Raw genomic sequence first — 25,253 nt, forward strand, 5'->3', positions numbered from 1 at the left:
GTTACATTATTACTTTGCATTTTATACAGTAAACTATTATAGATTCAATTCATTTTCTTAAATCGCATTACAACTTTTTTTTTTTTTTTTTTGAGGCTGGAGAACATGCAAACTCCACACAGGCGGGGCCGGGGATTGAACCCTGGTCCTCAGAACTGCGAGGCAGATGTGCTAACCATTTTCCCCACCGTTCCACCAGTTTTCCATTGCGTAATATACAAATTATATTCTTATTTCATTTTGTTTGAATACAATTTACTTCGCCATAGAGACATAGAATTACGTCCTCTGAGGTCTGCTCGATCAAAAGAGACCATGATTATGCATAATGAGCAGATAACTGCGTAGCTAGTCTTCATTTACTGTGAGCACATCATCCAGGAGAACATATTACAGATCATCATATTTCTTATCTGAAAATTCTCAGGGCCTAACAGGCTGAAAATTCTATGGATCATCAGTGCACGCCCAAGCGACGACTTAAGCACAAAAGACTTCTTGCATCCTTTCCCCACAATTTCTCCTCTCCTTGCCGAGTCACAGTTGGTCGCAAAATGTAATTTAAGGCTTCTTGTAGCCTCATAGCGCCAAAGTCTTTGACCTTTTAATACCACACAAGCCTGCAGGTTGAAGGTCTCTTCAGTGCCCATCGGGATGACGACGACACGATGTTTTTACGCTGGGCCCTCAAGTACTGGCATGACCTTTTGCTTTCTGGACTTTTACTTGAGCACTGCTTCGCAACTTATTTTACGTCTTGGAATTTCTCCCTTACGAGCGACTGGTGGATATTTTTAGCTGAAACTTGTCAGCCAATCAAAGAAGGGGTTCCCATAGTAGTAGACCAAATGAGACGGTCGAGGGGATACGTTGAAAAATGAGTTTTACCCTTTTACTCTAATTTGAAGGCTTTTTTCAACCACATTTTCCATAGTTAATGTCAGGCGGCTAATGTAATGGCAACTACTCTGTTTGCGTCGTAAACATTTCAATCTGACTCGAATGGCAGCGCACGTCACTGCTCTACTCACCTGTCGCCGCTCTCTGAATGAGCAACGTGGCTTCAGCTCCGACGGGACACTCTTTGAGCATCTCCACCACACGCCCGTGGCCGGCCGCCGCCGCCGGCTGCTGGTTCACCTCCAGGATCAGATCGCCCTCGATCAGGCCCGACGCCGCCTGCGAACCCGGATCCAGAACCTGCAAGAGTCCAAATTTGCCGAAAAGCCTGTTATACGTTTTTGCTCACATTTGGATTATTTTGCCAACCGAGCGTCATCCTACTTCCAGTTTTATGTTGCTGTATGTTTGTCCTTTTGTTTAAACCTGTCATTTTAGCACTTCATATTTTGAGTGTATTTTATATATTATTGTTTTCAAATGCCGCTCACGGGCCTATACTGTTTTGCAACGCTTCATTTCATTTATGAGAATAAAAAAAAAAAACATCCATCAGTTTTCTATAGCGCCCTTTTTATCGACGGAGCATGTTTATGGGAGGAAAAACCCGATGAGAAGAACAGGCGAACTCCACACAGCAATGTTCCAACAGAGACTTGAACCCAGTTCTCTTCACCGTGAGGCACAAGTGCTTCCCACTATTCCAGCGTGCTGCCTATAGAATGTATTTTTCTTTTAGAATTCTCAACTATTCTGTTTGTTGAGCTTATTAAAAGGCTTTTGAGTCACACTTAGGAATGTAGGCAGGGTGTTAAACGATGAGACATTTCCGAACACGGGCAGCGCGGTGTTAACTGGTTAGCGTGTGTGTGCCTCACAATCGAGCGATTTCAGGTTCAAATGCTTTGTTTTTTTTTATAATTTACTCACTACAATGTGAGAAACATCAGCTCTCGTCACATCATAAAGCATTTAAAGATGCAGAATGGAATGCATGAAAAGTGGAGTGAGCTCAATGCAATTCAATAGAGCAAGCAGACTGAGCTCATTTGGTTTGACTTATCTTTCAATAGTTTGTGTAGAACAAATTGAATTTACCGTGTTTTCGCGAGCATAAGGCCCACTTAAAAGTCTTCAATTTTCACCAAAATGGACGGGACGCCTTATAATGCGGCGCGCCTTATGTGCGCACCGAGTTCCAAAATCTGTAACCGTTGTTGTGTGACTTTGATGAGCATTTCCTGCCGACACGCTGCTTATATAGAGGGAGGGCGGACGCGACTGAGGACAGCATGCGGACGTAAAGGGGGAAGGGTGCGTGAAGGAGGACGCTAAAGCCACGCCCCCAGTAGGTATATGCAAACAACATGGGTTTGGCTAAGGACCCCCGAAAATGGCAATTTTAAACTGCAAGCTATCAGTTACGCGGCGGAACATGCGAATCGAGCAGCCGCGAGAGAATTCAAGATCAACGAATCCACGGTTCGCAAGTGAACGAAGCAGGCAAACGCCGGCATCATTGCCCAACAGCCCCCCGGCAACGAGACCGACTCCGACAATGACGAGAGGGAACCCGGCGTGTTTGATGGAGAACTTGCCCAGCTGTTCATTTCGGATACAGAACATGAGGACTTTGATGGATCTGTGGATGAGGATTGATAAAAAAAATAAATAACGTGAGCCTTGTTAAATACTTCAATAAAGTACAACCGAACTCAGTTTTGCTCCCGGTGCCTTTTTAAAAACATACGCTAGCATGCATGCTAGCGTATGTTTTACCATGCCTGCGCCCACCAATACGGTGCGCCTTATGTATGCGTTAAATACAGAAATAGACCCCGTAACTGAGACCGCGCCTTTTAATGCGGTGCGCCTTATGGTTGTGAAAATACGGTACATAACCTGCTGTTTTAACAATGCTTCAGGTTGAGTGTTGAAGAGTGCTTCATTTCCCAGGAAGACCTTCTCTTCTGCCCTAATCATTATCAACCATCCATCCATCCATTATCTGAGCCGCTTATCCTCACCAGGGTCGCGGGCGTGCTGGAGCCTATCCCAGCTGTCATCGGGCAGGAGGCGGGGTACACCCTGAACTGGTTGTCATTATCAACCATTTACAACCTAATATCTAATATTTGCTCCATGAAATTGTTATAATTTATTCCCAACAGGCTACTCTTTTCCTTTCGTAGCATTTCTCTTGGCTGTACGGCTTCCAGTAGGTGTATGTTGAAGTTAGATTTATTTGTCCAATCAGATTTCAGCCTCTATGTGTTGCTACGTCAATGTAATCTGCCCAGGGCCTTCAGAATCAGTAGTGATTCTTGTTGATGTCAGCATTTTTCTGTCGTCGGATTGGTCAGCGCAAAACTTGCTCCGGGCAACTTGGACAAATCCGTAGCAAGCTGCACACATGAATACATTTAATAGCAGCAGAATCGCTGGTAAGTATGATGTTTTTTATTCACATATTTATGTTTCCGTCATGTTATTATTAGATAGGCATTGATTATGAACTGGGCTCTGCTTCGGATGATGTACATGGCACAGTTGCTTGACGTTCTATCACGTTTTCATATTGTATTGGTTTCTATAATTGCGACATGATAGTGGTGGATGAAGCCAGGTAAGTCTAGAAAATCTAGTTCAACTTGACCTGTTTGACCCGCTGGCCAGTGGGGCTGTCGGCAATGGTGAACCCGAAGCCCTCCGCTCCTTTCACCATGGTAACCGTCAGCAGCTCGGCGGCTTGCGCCGTCACCCCGGCGACGCCCGCCGTCCCCGGAGAGGCCGCGGACACGTTGTCCTCGTGCGGCGTGAGCGCCGACGCCGACCCGGGCGTGGCGGGCGTCAGCGAGGAGCCGTCCAGGTGCGTGTCACCCGGGTGGGACACTCCGGCCTGCGCCAGGGCGGGCAGCTGGGAGCTCAGGGACAGATACTCCAGGTAAGGATCGTAGCCGCTGCGGCCGTTCACCACCAGAGGGCGGTGCTCCATCCCGATGGGCGTCATGGAGCTGCCGGCAGCCGCGTTGGGGTCCTCGGGGTCGAAGGGCAGAGGGTAGCCCCTGCAGAGCACCAGCGTGACGCTTTGACCGATGGGCACCGACTGGAAGAGCTTGACAACGTCGGCGTGTGTGGTGCCCAGCACGCAGATGTCGTTCACGTACACGATTACGTCACCTGAAGGAAACGTGGACGCACACAGTCACTCGCATTATACATCATTTACGGTCAGCTCTGGAAAAAATTGAGAAAAAAATAAAATCAATATACACTTTTTGTTATTTTGACCATTTTCTGCACATCAATGCTCTAATTGACAGTCCAGTATTGTACTGCAATCTTATGCAATAATAATAGCAGCTTCAGCTTCCACTCTTCCAATTCCCCCCGTGATCAGCTGAGGGTGTGTCCACTTCCTCAACTCAAATAGCGTCAGCAAGCCATCAAACGCCCTCTCGGAAACTAAAAATATTACACGAAATTGCTCCCTTGTCCAAAATTTGATACAGTCCTCATAACTCTACTAGGCAGAACTTGTGAAATATTGGTAATTTTGGGGAAAATACGACTGAACGGGGATCATCTCATTATTTTCTTTATTGCTGTTTTGTGTATTGATTGTGCTATTCTGAAACGCTTTGTAGTTTCATTTGAATCCCACTCAAAATAAAATAAATGTGTTTTGCCTGATCACTCATGCTTACTTTAAAGAACGGTACACATCTTACAAATTTGGCCACAGTATGTGAACTTATGAGCTCAACTGTAAATGATGTAAAGTCTACAATGCAACCCATTTCACCCAAATTGTATGATTAATTCATTTAATACTATTCAATGGTGATGTGTTTCAACTGGCCAAAAATGGCCACCACAGAGCCAAAAGGTATGATGAAAAGAGTACATTATTGGTATAGATTTAAAGATGTGAAGTCGCACATTACAAAATCAAGCCCTCATTGGTTCCATTAAATTTGCATGAACACAGTTAAAATGGTTCCAAAAAAGGAGGACACAAATGAGCAGCATAGAGTCCAGATGGTTACGCCGCATCTATTTGTTTTCATAGCATGTCGTGTTCATATTGTGAAAGTGTGGGAAAGAGGCGCTGATGGAAGCGACGGCGAGAGCCATCTTGTCCTTTTTCACAATAAAAGACATCCGGCACACGCTCAGTTAAATGGAACGAGAAAAATAGGACTTTCTGTGCGGTCTGGCGTTTGGGGAGCGCTCGCGTAAAAAGTCTGCCGCATAAGTGTCACATAAAAACGGAATATCGGGATGTCGCTTACGCCTGCAGATGACACACACGCGCGCGAGAGAGCGACACACAGGTGAGGGAGAAGGTCGACGAATCTTTGCGAGTACCTCGCACAAACAGTTTGACAGCCGTCCCGATTGACACGGTGACTGTTTGAGTCGCGTCTCGCGCACAATGCGGCAGAAGGTTGCACGTGCCCGCGGGTGGAGCTATGAAAAGCGTCATCTGACTTCATGTGGCGCGCAGGGAGGATGCCCCTCAGCGATGCCCGGACAACATTTCGCTAGGAGTCTTTATTCATCCTTTTAAACTCATTATAACACATTGAAGTCTGTGCAAATCACTCGATTCGACAAAAAAGATTCAAGTGCTTGGCAGACTTCATTAAATTCACCTTGTACAATACCATGAAGGTCCGCTCGCTTGTTGAGTGTCTGCACCGATACGTTTATTCCTTCATTTTGAATGCTTAGCGATCGGCAAAACGATCGCAAGATATCATTGGCTTTATTCTGGATTTCTAAGTGGCGGTAGAGGCAGAGAAGGTCCCCTACTAAGCTCCAGTCGCAGTCATTGTTCCCACAAAGCAAAGAGACCATCGCCTGCGAGTATTTTTGGTATGATTTCTTTGTATCTTTTACTGCTGTGTATGCGTGTTAGTTAAAGTAGCAGTTCCTTTAAGTTTTACTATCGCCATAAAATTTTGAAAAACAAATTTGAACTCGTCCCTACGGAGTTTGAAAAAGAAAAAAATGGGGCTGAGGTGCGGCGAGCGTGGGGGGAGTGAAATATTTCAGCAAGGCAACACGGGATGGCCTCTGCAGTCGTTTTATGTGCGGACATTTATGGATTTGTGCTTTGTAGTTGCAAATGCGGTCGCCTTAAATCCTCTGATTCATGCCACGGGAGGCCCTCGCCGCGCACACACGTTTACAAACAAACACAAACATACATGTCACACGCATCGTCACGCACAATCCCTGAGAGCAATGTCGCTCAGCTCAAATAGGCCAGCTAATTTCAGCCTGGGAGCGCCCGTGTGTGTGTGTTGTTAAGTGTGTCTATGAGCAGCTCTGGCAATGTCACAGAGGGGAGAGCAGCAAGTTGCGGAGAAAGAAAATCAGAAAACAGAGAGAGCGAGAGAGGGAGGGGGGGGAGAGGGCTGGTTGGGAGGGGAAAGGCTGACAAACCAGAAAGTAGGAATAAAGTCAAGAAGTGCAAAGAGGCAGGATGAACAAGGAAAAAAAAAAACAAAAAAAAAAACGCACTGAGGCTGAAAAAGCAGAGGAGAAGTGTCAGATGACATGCAAGGGAGACAATGAAGTGGAAGTCACGGAGACAAAAAATGAGATAAAGGAGATAGATGGAGGCCAGATAAGAGAGAGAGAGAGAGAGAGAGCGAGCGACACGAAAGTGAAAGACGAACGGAGCATGGAGGCTTAAACGAGCAGTTTAGGCACCAAGCGAGCGAGAGACTGGGCGTGAGGCCAGCTCGCGAGTTCACGGGAGTGCAAAGCGCAAACAGCCACGAGCGCTCTGCCTTCGACCGACGTCGTCATCACGCCGCCCGCGTTGGAGGCTCGCTAAAAACACTGCGAATTTGCGAACGCCGCTAACAGAGCAGAGGCGGAGGGGCGGGGCTCCAGTCACATGACTTGACAGACTGAAGTCGGCAATTTTACGACTTGGTTGGCTAAATACTTAGGAAAGACTCGATTTGACTTTGGCTTGGTATTCATGAGACAAATAATAATAGCATTCTACGATATTGTACTTTATACAAATATAGAGTAATGACAAAATTAAAAAGAACGTAATGAATGAACAATTTTTGCCACATTTTCTGCTTCAAGTCAATGGATATTGTTCTGCTCTTTCTGGTGTGTCCGCCTTGGCCACCTGGGTGCAATATAATACAGACATATGGATATGCATGGAGACGGTTACAACTCCTCAGTAAGTCAATAATATTAGTCATTCTTCACAGAGGATAAACAACATATGTCTGTGACTATTGTTATATTATCTGTTTACTTAAAACTACCTAAAGGGTCATAGCACCACGTCACCAATGCTGTTCGTTAGCCCGTCAATGGCGTTTCGGATGATGCTTTAGCATTAAGCTAGCAGACCTTCGTAAGACAAAGCTATGTGGTTTGGTTCAATACACAACGTGAAATTGTCTTTGTGTTATGTTTATTTTGACAGTAAACTTCAAATGGGAGAGGCAATAAACAGCTTAAAGGTCATTTAAAAAAAATTATTGTTTACTATCTGCCAAACTGATGCTTGTTATGAAGTGTTCTCTTTGTTATGAGTTGAGTTCACTGCAATTATTCAGCGCTCGTATCTCAAATTTGTGCACGCAAGTCCAAGTTTACAAATAAATAAATAAATAAAAAAACTTGACGAATCTAAAAAAAAAAATATAGATTTGTAAATTGGGTCACTCATATCTCTAGGAAGGTTATTACATTTGGATTAAAGGGTTCGGCTTTTGATCAAACCAGGAAAATTGGAATGGCATCATACAAGGTTTGCAACTCAAAGTTGCTGCAAGAACTAGCCTGAGCCGTCCTTATTAACACAAGTGCAGATACTGAGGACAAACGCTTATCCTTGCAAAAGCAGAACCTTTTTATTTTTCCCCTTTAACACCAAATTCCTCACCCCTCCGTTACCTCTCTGACGTCCATAGCCCAGAATCGCTTGAACATCCATCATATCAACTTTTTCCATCATTTCACTTTATGAACTCTACTTGACTCACAGAAGCAAAAAAAAATAAAATAAAAAATTCTAAAGTTAACAAGCTGCTGGCAACAGATATAGAGGAAGGAGGATGGGCTTCATTAGTTGAATAAAGTCGTAAAAAGAAAAAACACATTCAGCTACAAGGGCCCATTACTAGTTTGTGGAATGATCAAATCGTACAATAGCACAACGCTGCTGAAAATGAGGTGAAACTTGCACAATACAGCCCAATAAACGTAACATAAAAAAAAAAAAAAAACATAGCAAGAGGGTACTCGGTGGGCGACGTAATCTGAATTTGTAAGTCAGAACGCAGCATCGTCAATCACGAAGCTACGTTGACGCAGTTGTCAATATTTGTATGAACAACACTTTGTAGGCCATAATATAAAACAATCGAAGTAAAAAGCACAGCAATAAGTGACCATGCATTACTATGCCATATGACGACCACGCTGTGAAAATCTGTTTATTCATTGATTGAGTATTTTTTTCTTTTTTTCGGATATTTTATTCATAAGGGAAATTCACTCAATTTTTAACTCTCACATTTCTGTCTGTTTTTGGTCAGTTTTTCTTCTCGGTTTTTTTCATGATTTTGGGATTTTATTTTGTAAGAAATGCATTTTTTTTTGGAATTTATTGTCATATTTGGGCTTGATTTTTGTCCAAGGTGTTTCATATTTTTGACCGTTATAGTCTGTGTTTGTTTTTTTGCCAGATTTTTGTTGGTTTGAATTTTTTTATATATATTTTAACCTTTTGTCAAAGTTTTATCCATTTTTATCATTTATGTGCCATAACTTTCGTCGTTTTTTCTGACTGATATATATATTTTCTTTGTGCACTATTTTTCTCCAAGGTGTGTTTCAAGTTTGTCTTTTTTTTTTGGTCATACTTTTGTCAGTCCCCGCCCCCCAGATATTAGTTATTTTCTGGCAGTAATGAAGTCCTATGTTGTAGGAGCTCTGTTGTGTTCTATGGTGGCAACATGACCTTAATTTGTACTCAAGTCATCACATACTGTACTCTGTCCTAACCTAGACTAGTCCAGTAGTAAAGTCATAATTACGGTAAATATTTGTGTTGAAAACAATACTTTATATAGTATATATTTTAAATATAAATTAAATTCTTATGACGCCGTGTAAAATAGTTAATTCACCTGTAGACTATTTTACATTTTTATCGTGAGATTTTGTCCAAGGTTGGTCATACTGTCTATTTGTCAATTGTTTTGCCAGATTTTTGTAAATTTATGTCAGATAATTATGTTTTTGTCCTATTTTTTTCTGTGTTATATCTATTTTTCCCAGATAGTTTTATTTTTTGGGGGCGCAGTAATGACTTTGCCCATTGTAGACATTCCATTCCTACAGTGGCAATGTAACCCCAACGTACGTAAATTGCAACACCCTGTATTCTATCCCTACGCGATGCTAACACAGGTGTGTGTCTTCCTGCGCCACAGGACAATGTAAACTATAGTCGTTCATTGAGCGCCGGCATAACCTCGAAAAGGTTCGGAACAGAGGACCGCGTGTGCGTGTAGTTTTTGCTGACCTTAAATTTGCCATTCGAATCGAATCAATACAAGGCATAGCACATGCAGCGAATTCTAATTTGTCGGGTGAACTTTTTTTGTGTGGGCAAAATGACACGCCACGGCCAAAGCTGATTGTGATGCTCCTCCTGCTGGGACCCACCGGGCCTCCTAAGTAACGCGCATTACTGAAAATGAAGATAAATATGTATTTGTACTACGAAGCAGAAGCATGACACCCGTTGCGATGAAGTGTTTAAATTTAGATTTTGCTCGACAGACACAAAACTATAGCTGGCTTCAAGACCTTGTAAAGTGAATTCAGAGATTTCGAAATACGTTATAGTAGTTATAATAGTTCTTACCCTCTTTGTAAGAACTCAATGGCGGGCAGTTAGCTCGGCAACTATGCCAACACCCCGAGAATACATCTTCCCTTTGGATAATCCACTGGTGTGGCCGCTTTAGAGCGTGTCAAATTAAGAACACCTTTCTTTTCACTTTACAGGGATTTGGAGAATTTTGAAGTACCTGTGTCCATCTTTCCGTCCTGAGCAGCCGGCCCATCTGGAATGACGCTCTTCACTTGCAGGAACTCGTCGGGCTCGTCGCCTCCGATTATTGTGAAGCCGAATCCCATGTTGCTCTTTTGCAGGCCCGTGGAGAGAAACGTGCCTTTCATTTGGGTCGGGTCCCTCGTGAACAGCGGCTTTTCTGCGGGAGAGACAAACAGAAGCCTGAGGGTGAAGGTATTTCTTGTACGGTTGAGCTGTCCATAACAGATCTACAAGCGCAATTTGAGTGGGGCATCGTGCTGGTGGTGTGTGTAGAAATGGTTCTCTTGCACTGGGATTACTTTGCCGCATATTGTGCAACTTTCCTCTAACGTCGGTGAGTCATTGGGAGCTTATTTTGGAATGGTCTAGCACATCCTTATCTCGGTGCCTGGCTGAGCCCACTGAAGGCCTTCGGGGTGATCGTGTTCTCAGTTGTCTACCGCGCCCGGCCGCCCTCCACGCGGTGACATTGTGCATCCGCCCTGCCTAATACTTTCTTCGCCGAGGCTGCCCCTTCCATCTCGCCCGACTTGGACGGCGGACACAGAAGCATGAAAAATCGATGTGCACCTGCTCGGTGCAATCTGCATCTGCACTTCTGTAGTCTCTTTGAGTTACCCGCAAAAGTCGAACGGAGGCAACTGGACTTTTCTTTGTTGTTGAGGACGTTCCACATTTAATTCAAAATGTTTCCTCAGCCCTGAATTTTAGGTTTGGAGCCATCCTTTTCATGTCTCTGATGGGTGTGTCCCCTGGGGGTTGCCACATGGGGGTTGTTGTTGTTGTTGCCAGGTGTGGTTGGTGACAGAAGCTCTTCTTGTCCCTCTGGGGGCCCCAGGCAAGAAGGAGCATGGAGACCCATCCATCACTGTGTTTTTTTTTGGGTTTTTTTTTTTTGGGGGGGGGGGCAAAAAAACACAGTGATGGAGAAGCAAAGGTATCTTTCATTTCATTCAAGACCCACAGAAAACTGTGTTCTGTCCAAGGCACCAAAACCTACCCCCCGCCCCCCCAAAAAAGAGTAGACTCTTTTTTCATCACAAAAAAAAATTTGTTTCTAGCTTCTTTTGTTCTGTAGTAAGCAGCAGTGAAACATGGGGTTGGTTTCACCCACAAAAAAACAAACAAACACCTTTTCTGACCAAAGGTGGAGAAAACAAGCTTTTGGTGTAAAGAAACATGTCAAGCAGAATATTTTTTGCTTTTCTGACACATCAAACTACAAAACAATAAAAAAACAAGACCGAGAAGAGAAGAGTTTGGATGGCAAAATCATTTATTTACAGATATTCAACCAAGAAACACCCCAAGAGCAACGCCAACTCACCGCATGGCTCCAGTTGAACGCTAGTGGCTTTTTTACATGACGTTACTCATTTACGGCATGATCTGACTCATCTTTTTTTTTTATATCATACATATACATACTCTCTTCAAGTGTCAACTTGTTGGCATTTCTCTCCATCCCAATCGACATGACAAGCCGAGATTCACCCCCTAATCTTTATCTTCTACTCAAAACCTGTGCTGATCTCAAAGGATCTTGGATGTATCTGCCCATCTTGCATAACACTATTTGAAAACTAGTCTTTTCAGTGACAGCACACCTGAAAAACTGCTCACAACGAAATGCAGAGTGGAACGGAGTTTTATCATTGGTGATATGGCACGACACCTTCTTGTGAAGGGCTACAATTAAACTCTTAGATCATTCAGAAGCTCAAAAAATGAATTTTTTCCAATAGCTGATATGTTGTGAGAATATTTGTTTCTGGCATTTCGAAAATCTTTACATGTACGTCGCCGCTATCATTTTGCCTACGCCTCCCTCCTCAACAAACCAGCCGCAGTCACTTCCGCTTTACGCCTGCCTTTTGCTATTTTAAAGACGCATAATCAGTCACCGCAATTCAACTCACATTTGATCAATCCCCTTGCGCGTGCCACAATAATCTATTTTGCCTGTTTGGCGGACGCAATCTTTGGTGCGGCCGGTGAGTAGATCAGATTCCACATCTGTTCGCGTGCGCGTTGAAGTTTGTGCGCGTAATTGTGCAACAATTCCACCAACATCACATCAGCGTGCGGTGTACCTCTGTAAATGGTGGGCAGCGGGAGAGCGGAGAGGCCCTGACTCTGCATCTGCCTCTGCTGCTCAAGGCGCCTCTTTGCTTCCAGGACTGGATTCTCAAACTGAGTCCTGCGATTGATGTGACTGCAAAAGAACACGGACTATTAGCACAGAATAGGAGAGATACAGTCACGTCTTTTTTTTTTTTTTTTTTTTTTTAAATAACAGGATTGATGTGTAGACTTCACAACAACATAACTTTTGCCATTTAGAAATTACATTTCGCTTTCAGCACAGTATACTCCAGGTGCTGACAAAAAACCACGACGGCACTAGAGGCTGGTGCAATGTGAACAGACTGACGTGCGCTAGAAAAGTAACTCTTAATTCCCAACAAAAACTAGTAAGCTGTAAATGTTTTGTTCAATTGCACCAATAACAAAGCAAGCTTCATGCTAGTACAGCGTTCCGTCACGATTGTTGGGGGGAAGCGAGCGAGCCCTGCCACGGACAGCTGATAGATGCCACAAGATGGCAGCAAAGCATCACTTTTTGATTAGACAAGGGCCCTGCCTAAATGAAGGCAACTGAACCCTACTGAAATCAATTGCCCTTTATATGATATTCAAACGTATCGCCTTTGCTGTTGCGAGACTTACTCCACGTAGTAGCTGCCGTAGATGGGGTCATCGATCTTCTCCCAGCCGTAGGGCAGCTCTGAGGTGCGGGAAAACACACCAGGGAAATGAAGTCAGTTTACGGCGTGAACAGCAGAAGAAAACCACTAAAAGGAGACAACACGCACCGAAGGTCGCAAGCCCACACGCTCACTATCATTTTTTTCTTGACAGTCAATACTGGGAAAAGAAAACTACTTTGCGTTTGTACTTCCGCTGGGATTTGGCGAAAACAGTGATTAGTCCACTATTTTCAAGCAACCTGTTAGTTTCACCTAAATGCTCCGAAAATGATTATTATTCACTACAAGTACAGTGGCATTGAAGTCATTCTGTGACCAAGGTCGTTACTCAGTTTTCTTGTATATATTAAATAAATGTTCCCCCGCTGAAATTAATTAAAATGTCATTAATTCATTCCAGCCTCCAGAACACCATCATGATATTTTAGCGCGTTTGTAGTATAGAAAAATAGCACAGTGTTGTATAAAAACATAATACATCATAAATAGAAATAGAAATAGAAACTGCAAGAGGGCATTAGAATACCTTAATGGCTCCATTTCTTTTTTCACTTTACATGAGCGGCGACATATCTGAAGCTCACTGGTAACTTTTTGCTTACAATACAAAGCAAAAAAAAAAAAAAAAAAAAAAAACTAAAAAAATCTTACAAGCCGTGGCTTGTGACGCAAAAACCTTAGGTGACTTGTAAGAGAGATGCTGGAGCTGCTGTTGGCCACAACTCACGCCCAGATGCTCACATGCAGACCAACCAGCTAACTCGACTCCAGCGGCCGACGTCACTCACTCGCCACGCCCCTTAAAGTCATATTCAACACACAAACAGTATGTCAACTAATTACAGTTCATGAAAGCAGTTTATTTCTTTACATTCTCTTTCATTGTTTTATTACTGATTTTATTGAGTAAATTGAGTTTCAAGTTTGGCCACACAACGAATTAAACTTGTAGGTTAAGGTACCACTGTACGGTAAGTGGAAAAGCACTTTCTTTGGTATTTTTTTTTGCCATCTAAAATCAATGTAACACATTACAGAAAGCCCAATTTAAGAATATTTATGACCTAGCATTCACTAAATAAGCACCAACATTTTGGGGGATTTAAAAAAAAATCTGCATTATTTTTTTAATAACCACACACACCGAACTTAATGAATGGTGGCGGTTGTGCTCACTCCGATCGTCGTTCAGCTAAAATGCAAACCAGTAATTGCAGATTTGTTAATTACTCCCATTTATTTCCGAAGAAAATTGACAGGTAGCATCACTGTGTATTGTGTCTGGGACAATTTCAAAGCCCGTTGAACAGCGGATTTAAGGATTATGCGCAATTTTCCAAGCTAATAAAGTCCTTCGTTTGGGGAAAATCTTAATTTGAGGATCCGCAGACCCCCTGTGCAATAATATATTAAAAATTAACACTCAATTAAGGCTGTTAAGTAATTCAATCAAAAGCCCATTCCTGTTCTGCAGCACAAATTGTTCTCGGCGAAAGAAACGTGTACCAAGCGCGTCTTTACATTCGTCTCTCCTTTTCTCACAGCCGCCCACTCCCGTTTCGCCTTCCAGCCTCTTCCCGTGTTAATTGCCTTGTCCTCGCTGCCATCCATCCCTTCTCCTATTTATCTCCTTTTTTTACTGCCGTCGGATAAAGTGGGTCAACGTGCGGCTAAAAGGCGCTGTGCCTTTTGTCCTGCCTTTCACCTCTAGCCAACAAGACAATACAGAATAGGATTTAAGTACAGTGAACTCCCGCTGTAACCCGGTTCATCGTGCGCCGACCTGCTTTGTGACAGATTTTTCACCAATCGCTTTTTTATGGGTTTTTACGAGTATACAAGCAAGACAAAAATTCGAGTGGCGAGGCGTTTCAATAGACAATGTTGAACACTACAGTTCTACAAGGACCATTTATTAGTTAACAGTAATAAATGACAACCAATTCCAATTAGTTTTTTCTTTAATTAGTTATTCATGTCCTCCAACACAAGTTGTGCAATGTTTAGCGTTTCTTGCTAATCGGTTGATTGACGGGTGTCATGGGTGCCTGAAAGTAAAAGTTACAATCAACACAACATGCGCAGGCCTGCTTGAAGTGGATTTTTTTCACGAAAAACAATTTAAAAAGTCACGAAAATAATACTCATTCGTACACTCTATGCTAATTTTGACTTCTTCCTACTTCTTTATCAATATGTATAATTTGACTTTATTTTTGTTCAAATCTTTTGTTATTTTTCTGTTACTTTTTCACATGCTTGAAATAATATAATAAATAATAATAAAATCTAATATTCACGCAGATTGATGATTAGCTAACGTCCCGATAGCAAGCTAGGCCGCTTAGCCTCGCTTCCGACAGTCATTGAAACAAACACGCAGTTCACGATTCCACGAAGTATAAAACATATACTTGTCCAGTTTATTCACGCTATCCTATTCAACCACTGACCATAAATGTACTATTGGCCAAATTAACGGTTTATAACACCAGTGAGGCAATGTGATATGTAAATTTAAAGGTTGTCGCGCTGTTGTACTGTATAACATTTGGTCAGAACTAACTGTTGTATAAGTGAGTTTTATGAAGTTGAAAATTGTTTAAAACGTCCGCCAGGGTGGGAAAAACTCTATAAAAATAATGATATGGTCTCGCTACATTGTGGATTGTCAGCTATTACTGATAGGCGCGGAAGGTATCCCACGCGATAAAGTTCGGTATGCGCCTTATGCAGCGTTCAGGATGTTTTTTGGTTAAGCGCTCACTCGGCGAGATGAGGAGTACAACGAGGGGATTGACCTTGCACTTTTATGCGCAAGTTAACATAGTCAAATGCCCATCCGCACCCACAGCCCATCTGCTCAAGCTGCTCTGCTCCCGCACAAGCATACGCTACTAATTCAGCATCCAGACATCTTTTTTTTTTTTTTTTAAAGCTTATTTTCCACCCTCATAATACAGTAGAACCTGTAAATTCGAACACCACTTCCATTGGAGAATTAAGAGTCCAACCGAAAAATATGCCTCCAAAGGCATATAACAATCTCTGTGGCCAACTTTGCAGGGGGCGCTATGCAGTGAGTTTTTAAGTAACATGGGCCAGCATTACTGACTCTGAAGACCCTGATTGACATGGCAACACATCGAGACTGAAATCTGATTGGACAAAAAAAAAAATCCAAACTCCACCTTGTACTGGAAGCAAAGACAAATGCAACACAATAAATAGAAAAGACTTGGAATATTGTCAGGCTTCATGTATTACTCCATGACATCATGTCCGAACTTTATGATTAAAACATTCCATATTTCACCCACTTGCTAAGTTTAAAGGCTCAACTTGTAAATAATTGAGCATTTACATTATTCAAGTGAGTCAAATTCCCGCTATTAAAGGCATCCTTGGAATATTTACTTCTTTACGCAACGGGCTGGAAATGATAGTTGAAGATCTCAAGTCCAAGGCTCCTGAACCTTAGTTCAGCAAGGATTAACTGCGTGTCCAACACAAGTATTCACTCTTGAGTACTCACCAATGCTATTACCGAGCACCGATACCAGTGATACTTTTTGATACATACAATGACATATAATTGTGAACAAACACCTTTCATTGTTTCTGATGCACATGATGAGTCATCAATGAGTTAAAGCGCCACAGCGCAGCGCCAACTACTGGCGAGGAGGACCTAATTGATGTCAGATTCTTTTGCCTTAAGAATCAGTGGCCGGTATCGGCACCCTTCACGAGTACCGGATACCGTGAAATAAGGCCGGTAGTGGCCCGATACCGATACCTGGTATCGGTACTTGACCATCCCCAGTACACACACGTGACAACAGGCAAACATACATGGAAACACACACACTGACACACAGTGACAAACACAAAAACACATACTTGGACACACAGTCACACCTGCAGACAAAAACAATGACAAACAGACAGACACCCACACACAAGAACCTACACGAAAGACACACACAGCTATGGACACAAAGAGACACAGACAAACAGACAGACAACCACACACACACGCATGGACAGACACACATGGACACTCCCAATTCCCCAGCCCTATTATTTCTACAATTACTGTGGCATCATCCTCTCATGCTATAATGTAATTACAGACTGATTTGTGATCTTGATATTAGTCGTGTGTGTGTTTGTGTGTGTATGTGTGTGCGTGAGATCACCCAACGCGTGTGCACGGCCGTCACCTCACGCAACCTCTCTCATGCCGCAGGCGCGGGACTCAGACACGTTTCGACTCCGACCCGCCTCAAATTCCCGCCCACCTTGTCCGCGAGCCACCTCTTAACGTCGGCCCGTTTGCCCTCCCCCCTAAAAAGTGAGCAGGAGACAGTTTCCATGGCAACGCCCAGTCTCTAAGCTTAGTGCTCAGTCTTGTCGCTTCCTGCTGCTGAAATACACAGTGTGGCTGTGTGTGTGTGTGTGTGCCCACAAGTCTGTGTTTGCACTGCATGTGTTCATGGAAATTAAATCACTCACTCATTGTACGTTTGCCTTTGGTACGCGGGTGCGTTGCTAACGCTGCATATTTGCGTCTCTCTTGAATTAAGTGTGTAATTGTAATTCGTCATCTTCTCTCTCGCACAACATCTCTGCCACTAACAAGCAACCAGGAACACATTCAACCACACCATGTGACTCAGTATGACATGAAAATTCTATTCTATTTGATCTGTCTCTCTCCATCTGTCTGTCAAGCTAGTTAGCTAGCTAGCTAAAGTCCAGGACGAAAACACTACAATACACAAGTGTGTAACTCTATGTCTTCTTTCTTACCTAGCTGTCCAAATTTCACAATATTTAGTTCATTACAACAAGGGTGCAAGTAAATAAGGAAAATATTGACAATGTAAGAAATGGGGTGGAAAGCACAGTGGACATGCTTCACTGTTGCTAATTAGCATCTAGTTATTTAGCTAGCTGACTGGTTAGAGCGGCTGCCTCACAGTTCTGAGGTCCGGGGTTCAATCCCCGGCCCCGCCTGTGTGGAGCTTGCATGTTCTCCCCGTGCCTGCGTGGCTTTTCTCCGGGCACTCCGGTTTCCTCCCACATGCCAAAAACATGCACGCTAGGTTAATTGAAGACTCTAAATCGCCCGTAGGTGTGAATGTGGGCGCGAATGGTTGTTTGTTTCTATGTGCCCTGCGATTGGCTGGCGACCAGTTCAGGGTGTACCCCGCCTCCTGCCCGATGACAGCTGGGATAGGCTCCAGCGCTCCCGCGACCCTGGTGAGGAGAAGCGGCTCACATAATGGACGGATAGTTTTAGCTCCCTCTAAAAAACTAGCTAGATACTGTAGCTGCCTCGCTGGAAATCTCTGCTTGAAAATACAATTGGCTCTTTAAAAATGTGACGTGAATACATTTGACTCTTTAGAAATGGAAGCTTTCAGTTATGAAACATTTGAATCTATCGATTGTAGCTATCCTTCCGTCTGTCCGTCCGTCCATCCATCCATCTATCGAGGCAGCTAGTAGGGCAAGCAACAGTCGCTGGCAGACATGGCCAAGAGGTTAAGATCATCACCTGCGACCGTGGGGACCCCGGTTCAAGTCAACAACCGGCAGAAGAATGTGGGCAAGAAAAAAAAAAAAGTCAACGTTTGAGAGGAAATGTGTTCACGACGAATAAAGATGATTCGCCTTCTTTCTTCTTGCCTGGTCCAAACGATTTAGGACTTGAAATTCAAGGCACCACTGTATACTGTATAGTCTTTGTGACATTCTTGAATGGTGGTGATTTTTTTTCAACTGTAAGATATATATGCCTTGGCTCCAAAAAAGGTTGGGAAACACTGCAGCAGAGTACCTAGCGTATGTCATGTGTCAGAGAGGTGTCGTGGCTGGTCCACCACACATTAGGGGATGTAAGGGGGCCATTGCGCGACAACGATGCTACTCTCCTTGTTACAAGACCGTCACCGGGATTTTCAAGCCATCGTTTCAAGGTACATCAACTACATATTGTTGTTTTCGTCATTGAAAGGTATATTTCACATCAAAGTAGGGCTGACATATAATGGCACGCTCACTGTAAGGCCAATAATGTGGAAGCATATTTTGGTAATGGTGTCATTGTACCCGTTTTTGATCAGCGAAAGACACACGGGACTGTTTTGGGATGAAAAGATGGGCAGAGAATGACAAGTCTGCAGACAAAACTGTGAGAAAATAATTGCAGTGTTTCAAAGGGAATGTTCTCCAGAGAACAGTAGGAGGTGGTTATGATATTTCACCTCCTGCCGTGTGTCAGATTGGGAAGTGAAACTTGTGTATTGCTGATATTTGCGCCCCAAGTGAGCTCGGGATTACTTCGGCCACAGTATGTCGTCTAATATGCAATTTCCAACCTCCAAGTCCAGATGCAGCTCAATCTTCTTGATGAGTATAAATAGTATGTCCGTTAATGAATGACTTAACTCTGTCATAATGTTACCTCTGAGTTGCATCACTCACTCCATCTGTTTTTTTTTTAATCCATCTATCCCTCATTTTTGTCTTTGTTCCCTTTGAATTCTGTCGATCTACTTAAGGAGACGGAATTCTTGATGCTTACGCGAATCTGTGCAAAAACTGCAGCTCTACTTAGATTTTGGCTTTGACATATATAAGCTGTGTTCAGAACACTCCTTGTCCACCATAAAGTGCCATATTTTGCGAGGTCACCATTTTAGAATGCTTTACGAATTTATAGTGACTATCGGCTTTCATTGGTATGTTTGTGAAAGACATTTTCTTACATGGATGTATAAAATGGTTGTCTCTGCTAGTTAACCTCAGCTCAACAGTGCACTTTCCAATTCAGCATCAAGAGCGTGCCTGTGCTGTTAATCCGCGCAACAGAAAACTTGTGATCAGCCAGGCCGCCGACGATCATGTTTATTTTGTCTGAATTTCCACCGTGGTTAGTTTTCAATCAAGTTACCTGTTGAAATGTAAGTTTCGATTGGCGTTCCGAATCCCTTGCAAGTAATTTACCCCACGTGGTGCAATCTGAGTTTTTGCCACACGGAAGTACGTGTGACATGGTTAAAAGGTGTATGCTGTAAAAAAAAAAAAAAACCTTAATAAAGCAATATAGCGGGGGACAAACGATAAAACGTGTGTCTGCTAGAAGAAGGCTGACAGTTGAGAGAAACGCCAGTTGATGACATTACCAGTTTATTGTTCCAATAAAGAAGTTATCGATGGACCACCGCTTTTCCTAGCTTTATCGTGTAAGCAAACGCTACAGTATTGCCTGTCGTTTCCCTGTTGCAGTGTTGTTTCGGTGAATGCGCTGACGTGTGGATTTAAGCCTGCTTGTCAGCGAGCGTTAGCGGGTGCCATTTCAGACGGGCGTGCATAGCACTTGTGCTTTTGTCATATTTGAGGAAAGACTTGCATATTTTCCAAGTGACCGCGCTACTGGGCTCGTTTGTGCTAAAATATTGCCACGGGCTTGAGGGACCGCTGCTAGTTTGCCACCCACCACCTGATAATTTTCAGCAACGTGTCCGTGCTGCCAAAACCAACCTCAAGCTATAACCGTTGTTGACGTTCGACCCCGAGTACTAACACACTGCTGTTGACGAGGCCTGTGACAGCCTTCCCCTCTTACACCTCTTCAGGTTTAGCTTATCAGTCCCCTACTTTTCCTCGTCTCCTCCCCCTGACTCGGTCACACACAGAACGCTGACGCGGTGGCCTCGGCGAAGCGCCGCGTCGCTAATCCGGCACGTGAGGTTGCATTGACGGCTGCGCGGGGATTGAGCGCCTTATCAAAGGCAGAATTCGCAGCAACAAGCAACAAGTAACAAGCGCGCTGTCGTTTGAAACGCCGAGAGGGGAGATGAGCCTGTGTCACCGATCAAAAGGAGACGGTTGACGAGCCTTTGAACTCTGACAGTCTGCCACATCATATATAACACGTATAAATATACGATGTATAAATATATACAGTATATATATGTGCGAATGGCAGGCGCACAAGACACGCGTTAGCTACGCTTTCACTCAAACGCATGGAGGCAAACAAGCATCTCCTCAAATCACCCTGAAGCCTGAGAAAAGGGAATCGGGAAGGAGGTTAGAGTGTGACACTGCGAAAAAAAGAAGGAATGGAACAAAAACAAATCTCTGACATAAAGGGAGCAGAGACAAAAGCACAACTTCCAAGAGTGATTTTTTATTTATTTATTTATTTTTTTTGTCTTCGCCACTGGTGAGGCCTTCAAGACAAACGGGTAGTTCGCAAAGCGCCTCGTCAAGCTGTTCGTGCATTGTTTTATTCCCTCTCCTTGTCTGCATCTATATTTTATCGGCCCGTACTTCATGCGCAATAATGTGAGCCAAAACCAGGAGGAGATTGACTTCACGTCGTCGCTCAGTGCACAGCAGGGATGTCGCGTGGTTTTAAAAATGTAAGTGCACCAGTTATTTGCACACGGATTAATTATTCAACACAAAGCAAAAACAAAGGGACTTGTAATTGACTTTTTAATTGCTGGTATACAAATAGGCGGGTCTCTGGAATCGAATGTGAAATGAAAGAAAGCAAGTAAACCTTTTGTTTTCTGTCTATTTCTGAAAATGTTTCTGTGACCGAGCCCTTCTGCCCGACTGTGACGTAACAGGGGCGCTAATTTAATTTAATAACCCCACCCATGTCATGAGCAGCTACGCTGGCCGAAGATCCAGGGCCACTTTCAAGCGTGCGACCGTCAGACAACACTGTCTCAAAACAGATCATGCAGAAACACCCGCATCCCCCACAGGTGTGACAACCCTGCTCCGTAGCCAAAAGGTAAGCAGAGCTGCATTGAGTTTTGCTCGATGCACAATTTAGAGTTAACCTTCTGGTAAGCGGCACTTACTTGATTGTTTGGTGTTGTGGAATGGTAAACCTCTGCTATTTACTGGGGGATAGGATATAGGATAGCAACTAATCGACGCGCCCTCCAAATGTTTAGAATTCGTAGTTTAAATTGTCAATATACCACAACCCAACTATGATCCCAAAACAATTTAATATAATTTCAGACTTATCTTACAACAGTTTCCTGAAAAATAAATGGCTTACGGATTATTTGATTTGGATAAAATGCACCGAAAGTGTGCACATGCACACTGCAGACCCTCCGCAACTTCCACTAACAACCCAGGCTAAACTTGTCTCCTCCCCAACATAGAAATATTTGAGTCTCTCAGTCTTCCTTGACACCAAGTATTCCTCTTGTATGGGCTTTGGCGCCATCTTGTGGCATCTTAGAGTATTACAGAAACAGCATAGATAAGGTGAGTTTTCAAGGAAATAGCCGAGGATAGGGTCCACAGAAAAAAAAAAAAAGTGAGTGGATGGGAGGTAGTTTACAAACGCAAAGTCAGTGTTGCCAACTTAGCCATTTGGTTGCTACATTTAACAACTTTTCTGGCCGCTCTAGCAACTATTTCTCAAAAAGCAAATGTAATTCCTGCTAAAGAAATAGAAAACATGCAAGGAACCATTTTCATATATATATATGACAAAAAAGGAGTGAAGAGAGTCAATGAAAGACATTTATACGTTGCAAAAGCAGCGATTTGTGCAAATTTTGGACCTGAGGTATGTGCCTCCAAGCCACAAATATTTTACTAGACAGGAGCCTGGTGGAAGGCGATCACAGAGTGCTGATCATTGCCAAAGACATGGTGCCCATTCAGATGGCACAAAATCAGTGATGTACTGTATCCACAAGATGGAAACTTTTGACCCGAGGTATGTGCTTCCAAACATTTTGCTGAGGTTGCCTTGCGCGCGCGCAGGAATGTCCGATTTATGTGATATGTCACAATATCCATATCAGAGCTTGGGTCGGAGGTGTTTGTTTTAATGGCGCTGCGGTCCCCATATGAAGGTATGCACTTTTTTTTAAAATTATGAAACATACATTTCTAGCGAATCAATTTGAGAACCGCTGGTTTATAGGACATGAATACATTTACCAATAAAATTAACTCCTTTTAGCAGTGCTGTATATTACATCCTGTGTTTTACAGGGGTTTCGCTTGTAAAAGTTTAATGATGTGTTGGTTTGACATGACATGAAAAAAGTTGTAGCGTTGAGCAAATACATGCATTTTTAATGACCGGCTGCATCATTGCCGCCGAATATGTGCTGAAATGCACTGTTGCACAAAGTCAAAAGAGAGCCATCGTGGAACGGAGAACAATATGAGGATGAGCCGGAGCGGGGTGCTGGATTATTGCTTCTGCGCATTCCTCCTGCGTCCAAGCGGCTGTTTTCCCTGATAAAAATAATGTTTCCTGGCTCCCACCGCTGGAAGGCACTCGCTCCGGAGCATGTGCTCTCTCATCCAGGAGCTTTATAAATGTTTGTTTGCTTTTTTGGCAGTTGCGGCGCTCCCTTCCCCAGATACTACACAGAGCCAGACTACAGGAGTACACTGCCGGGCAGACTTTGCATGGCCGGCGAGGCATAGTTGGATAGTTTCATTTCAGTCAGTGGTGGGTGGTCAGCGCCAGCGAGGGCTTCTCTGCTGGCCTGAACACTATCAGAAGCACTAACCAACACATGCTATGATATTGTACTATTTGAAGCAATACAGTAATTAAATAATGAAATACAATTCAAAAGAACTTGGTCACGTCGGTCACGTGATGCAATGCGGGCGTTGTCGGCCGCGGGAGTATAAAGAGGCCTTAAATCTCAATTTAAGATGCATTTCCTTCTACACTCCAGCAGTTCGTTAAACCACACCTAGTATGTCACCCTGCTTCACGTCTGGATTTTGGCCTGTTTTACTGCCGCTTCCCCCCTTGGTGATTTTTGTGAACCATGGGCTTGTGAAACCCTTCGAAGCTCTTTTGTGATCAAGGCCTATACAAATAAACTTGACTTGATTTATTCCCAAAAGTCTATTCACTTCATTTTGTTGCGTTTCCCTGAGCTGCGTTACTTTCCAGACTGAATGTGGATGTTACATTTCTGGTCCAATCAGATTTCAGCCTCTATGTGTTGCCATGTCAATCTAATCTGTCCCACGTAACTGAAACCATACTAGCGATGTGACTGTTTCTTTAACCAATCAGATTTCAAATTCGTCCACACGCGGCCAGAGCGGTGGCCCTCGATGATGTCAGCATTTTCCTGTCCTCTGGTTAGTCGGAGCAAAACACATCTGTGCCCATCTGCACACATTAATACATTTACTAATCAGCATCTCTATTATCTATTTTATTTACATGTTTTGTTTCGGTCACGTTATTAGATCATTATTGATTCTGAACTGCTCTAGATGATCTCCGTGGCTCCGTTCCATGCTGTTATATTGCGTTTCTATGTCGTATTGATGGCTTCTGTAATTACGACATGATAGTAGTGGTATTAAGAGGTAGATTAAGTCCCCAATGTACTGGTTACTGTACATCAATAATCGGTTTTCTCGCCAAGGTTGTACAGGGTCGAGTGTCACCATTGATTTAATTCAAACTGACGAGGCGGCCGTCATTGGGAAATAGAGCGGTTAAGCCTCTAAACCTAGTCTAATTTAACTCACTTATGTTAGATTACAGATTGGAAACCCCTGAGGTGTGTTTGATTATTATTATTATTTTTTTTTTACTTCCTTCTTCCTTGCATGGTCCGCTGACTGACAGACGCAAATGAAACAGCAGCCAGCCATGCGGCCTTGTCAGTCAAAGACAAACCAATTTGCTTCCATTGAGGTGATAGATGAAGACTGTCGGCCATGACAACAGTATGTGCTGCGTGTCTAGCGGAAGTACGATTGCGGTTGTGCAGAGCCCAGCGGCGTACTTGGAATTCCGGGCACACTTTGGCTCTATACCGGCAGGGATGAAGGAATGACAGAAAATGAACAGGCGAGAGGGAGGTGGAGGAGAATGGATGATGGGTGATGGGCTGCAGGAGGGGCCTCTATGTGTGTGTGTGTGTGTGTGTGTGAGTGGGGTGACTGAGATGTGGAAAAGGAATTGATTAAGTCTGTAGAGGTTCACTTCACAAGCTATGACAGCATTGGTGATGTAAGTTTGCCTGCTACTATCAACGGACAACAACACAGAGTGCGTATCTTTTTTCTTTCCGCAATGCTTTCATTTCCCTCAAAAGCACATCCATAAGGTTGTGTTTGTGTGTGCATACAGTGAAACGTGTAAAGCGAGGGTGGGCGACCTTTTTTTTTTTTTTTTTTTTAAATGGACAGATGGGCCAGGTCATTCATGAATGAAAGGTTTAAGGGTTCAAATGTGCATGTACTGTAAAATAAAAACAAGTATTTTAAATAATAAATGTCAAATATGTGAAATTATACAAATATTTTATATATGTACAGCACATACAGTACAATAATTCATTCTCATTAATTTTTTTTAAATGATGATAAACAGTTTTATAAATTGTAATCACTGTATGTACTCTAGTGTT

General features: G+C 43.2%; 1 protein-coding gene across 8 annotated transcripts in view; it reads right to left on the minus strand.

Annotated features, from left to right (window-relative positions):
• Positions 1-25,253, minus strand: part of LOC133478083 (membrane-associated guanylate kinase, WW and PDZ domain-containing protein 2-like) — a 109,077-nt gene that overhangs the window by 24,453 nt on the left and 59,371 nt on the right. For all 8 annotated transcript variants that reach the window (XM_061773663.1, XM_061773661.1, XM_061773662.1 and 5 more), the window contains 5 exons: positions 12,749-12,806; positions 12,112-12,233; positions 9,993-10,175; positions 3,557-4,080; positions 1,032-1,200 (listed from right to left, as the gene is read on the minus strand). In XM_061773663.1, coding sequence (XP_061629647.1) covers positions 1,032-1,200; positions 3,557-4,080; positions 9,993-10,175; positions 12,112-12,233; positions 12,749-12,806 — 1,056 coding nt within the window. The remainder of the gene's footprint in view (positions 1-1,031; positions 1,201-3,556; positions 4,081-9,992; positions 10,176-12,111; positions 12,234-12,748; positions 12,807-25,253) is intronic.

This window comes from Phyllopteryx taeniolatus, chromosome 5 (genome assembly GCF_024500385.1).
Source record: "Phyllopteryx taeniolatus isolate TA_2022b chromosome 5, UOR_Ptae_1.2, whole genome shotgun sequence".
In the NCBI taxonomy this organism is placed as follows: domain Eukaryota; kingdom Metazoa; phylum Chordata; class Actinopteri; order Syngnathiformes; family Syngnathidae; genus Phyllopteryx; species Phyllopteryx taeniolatus.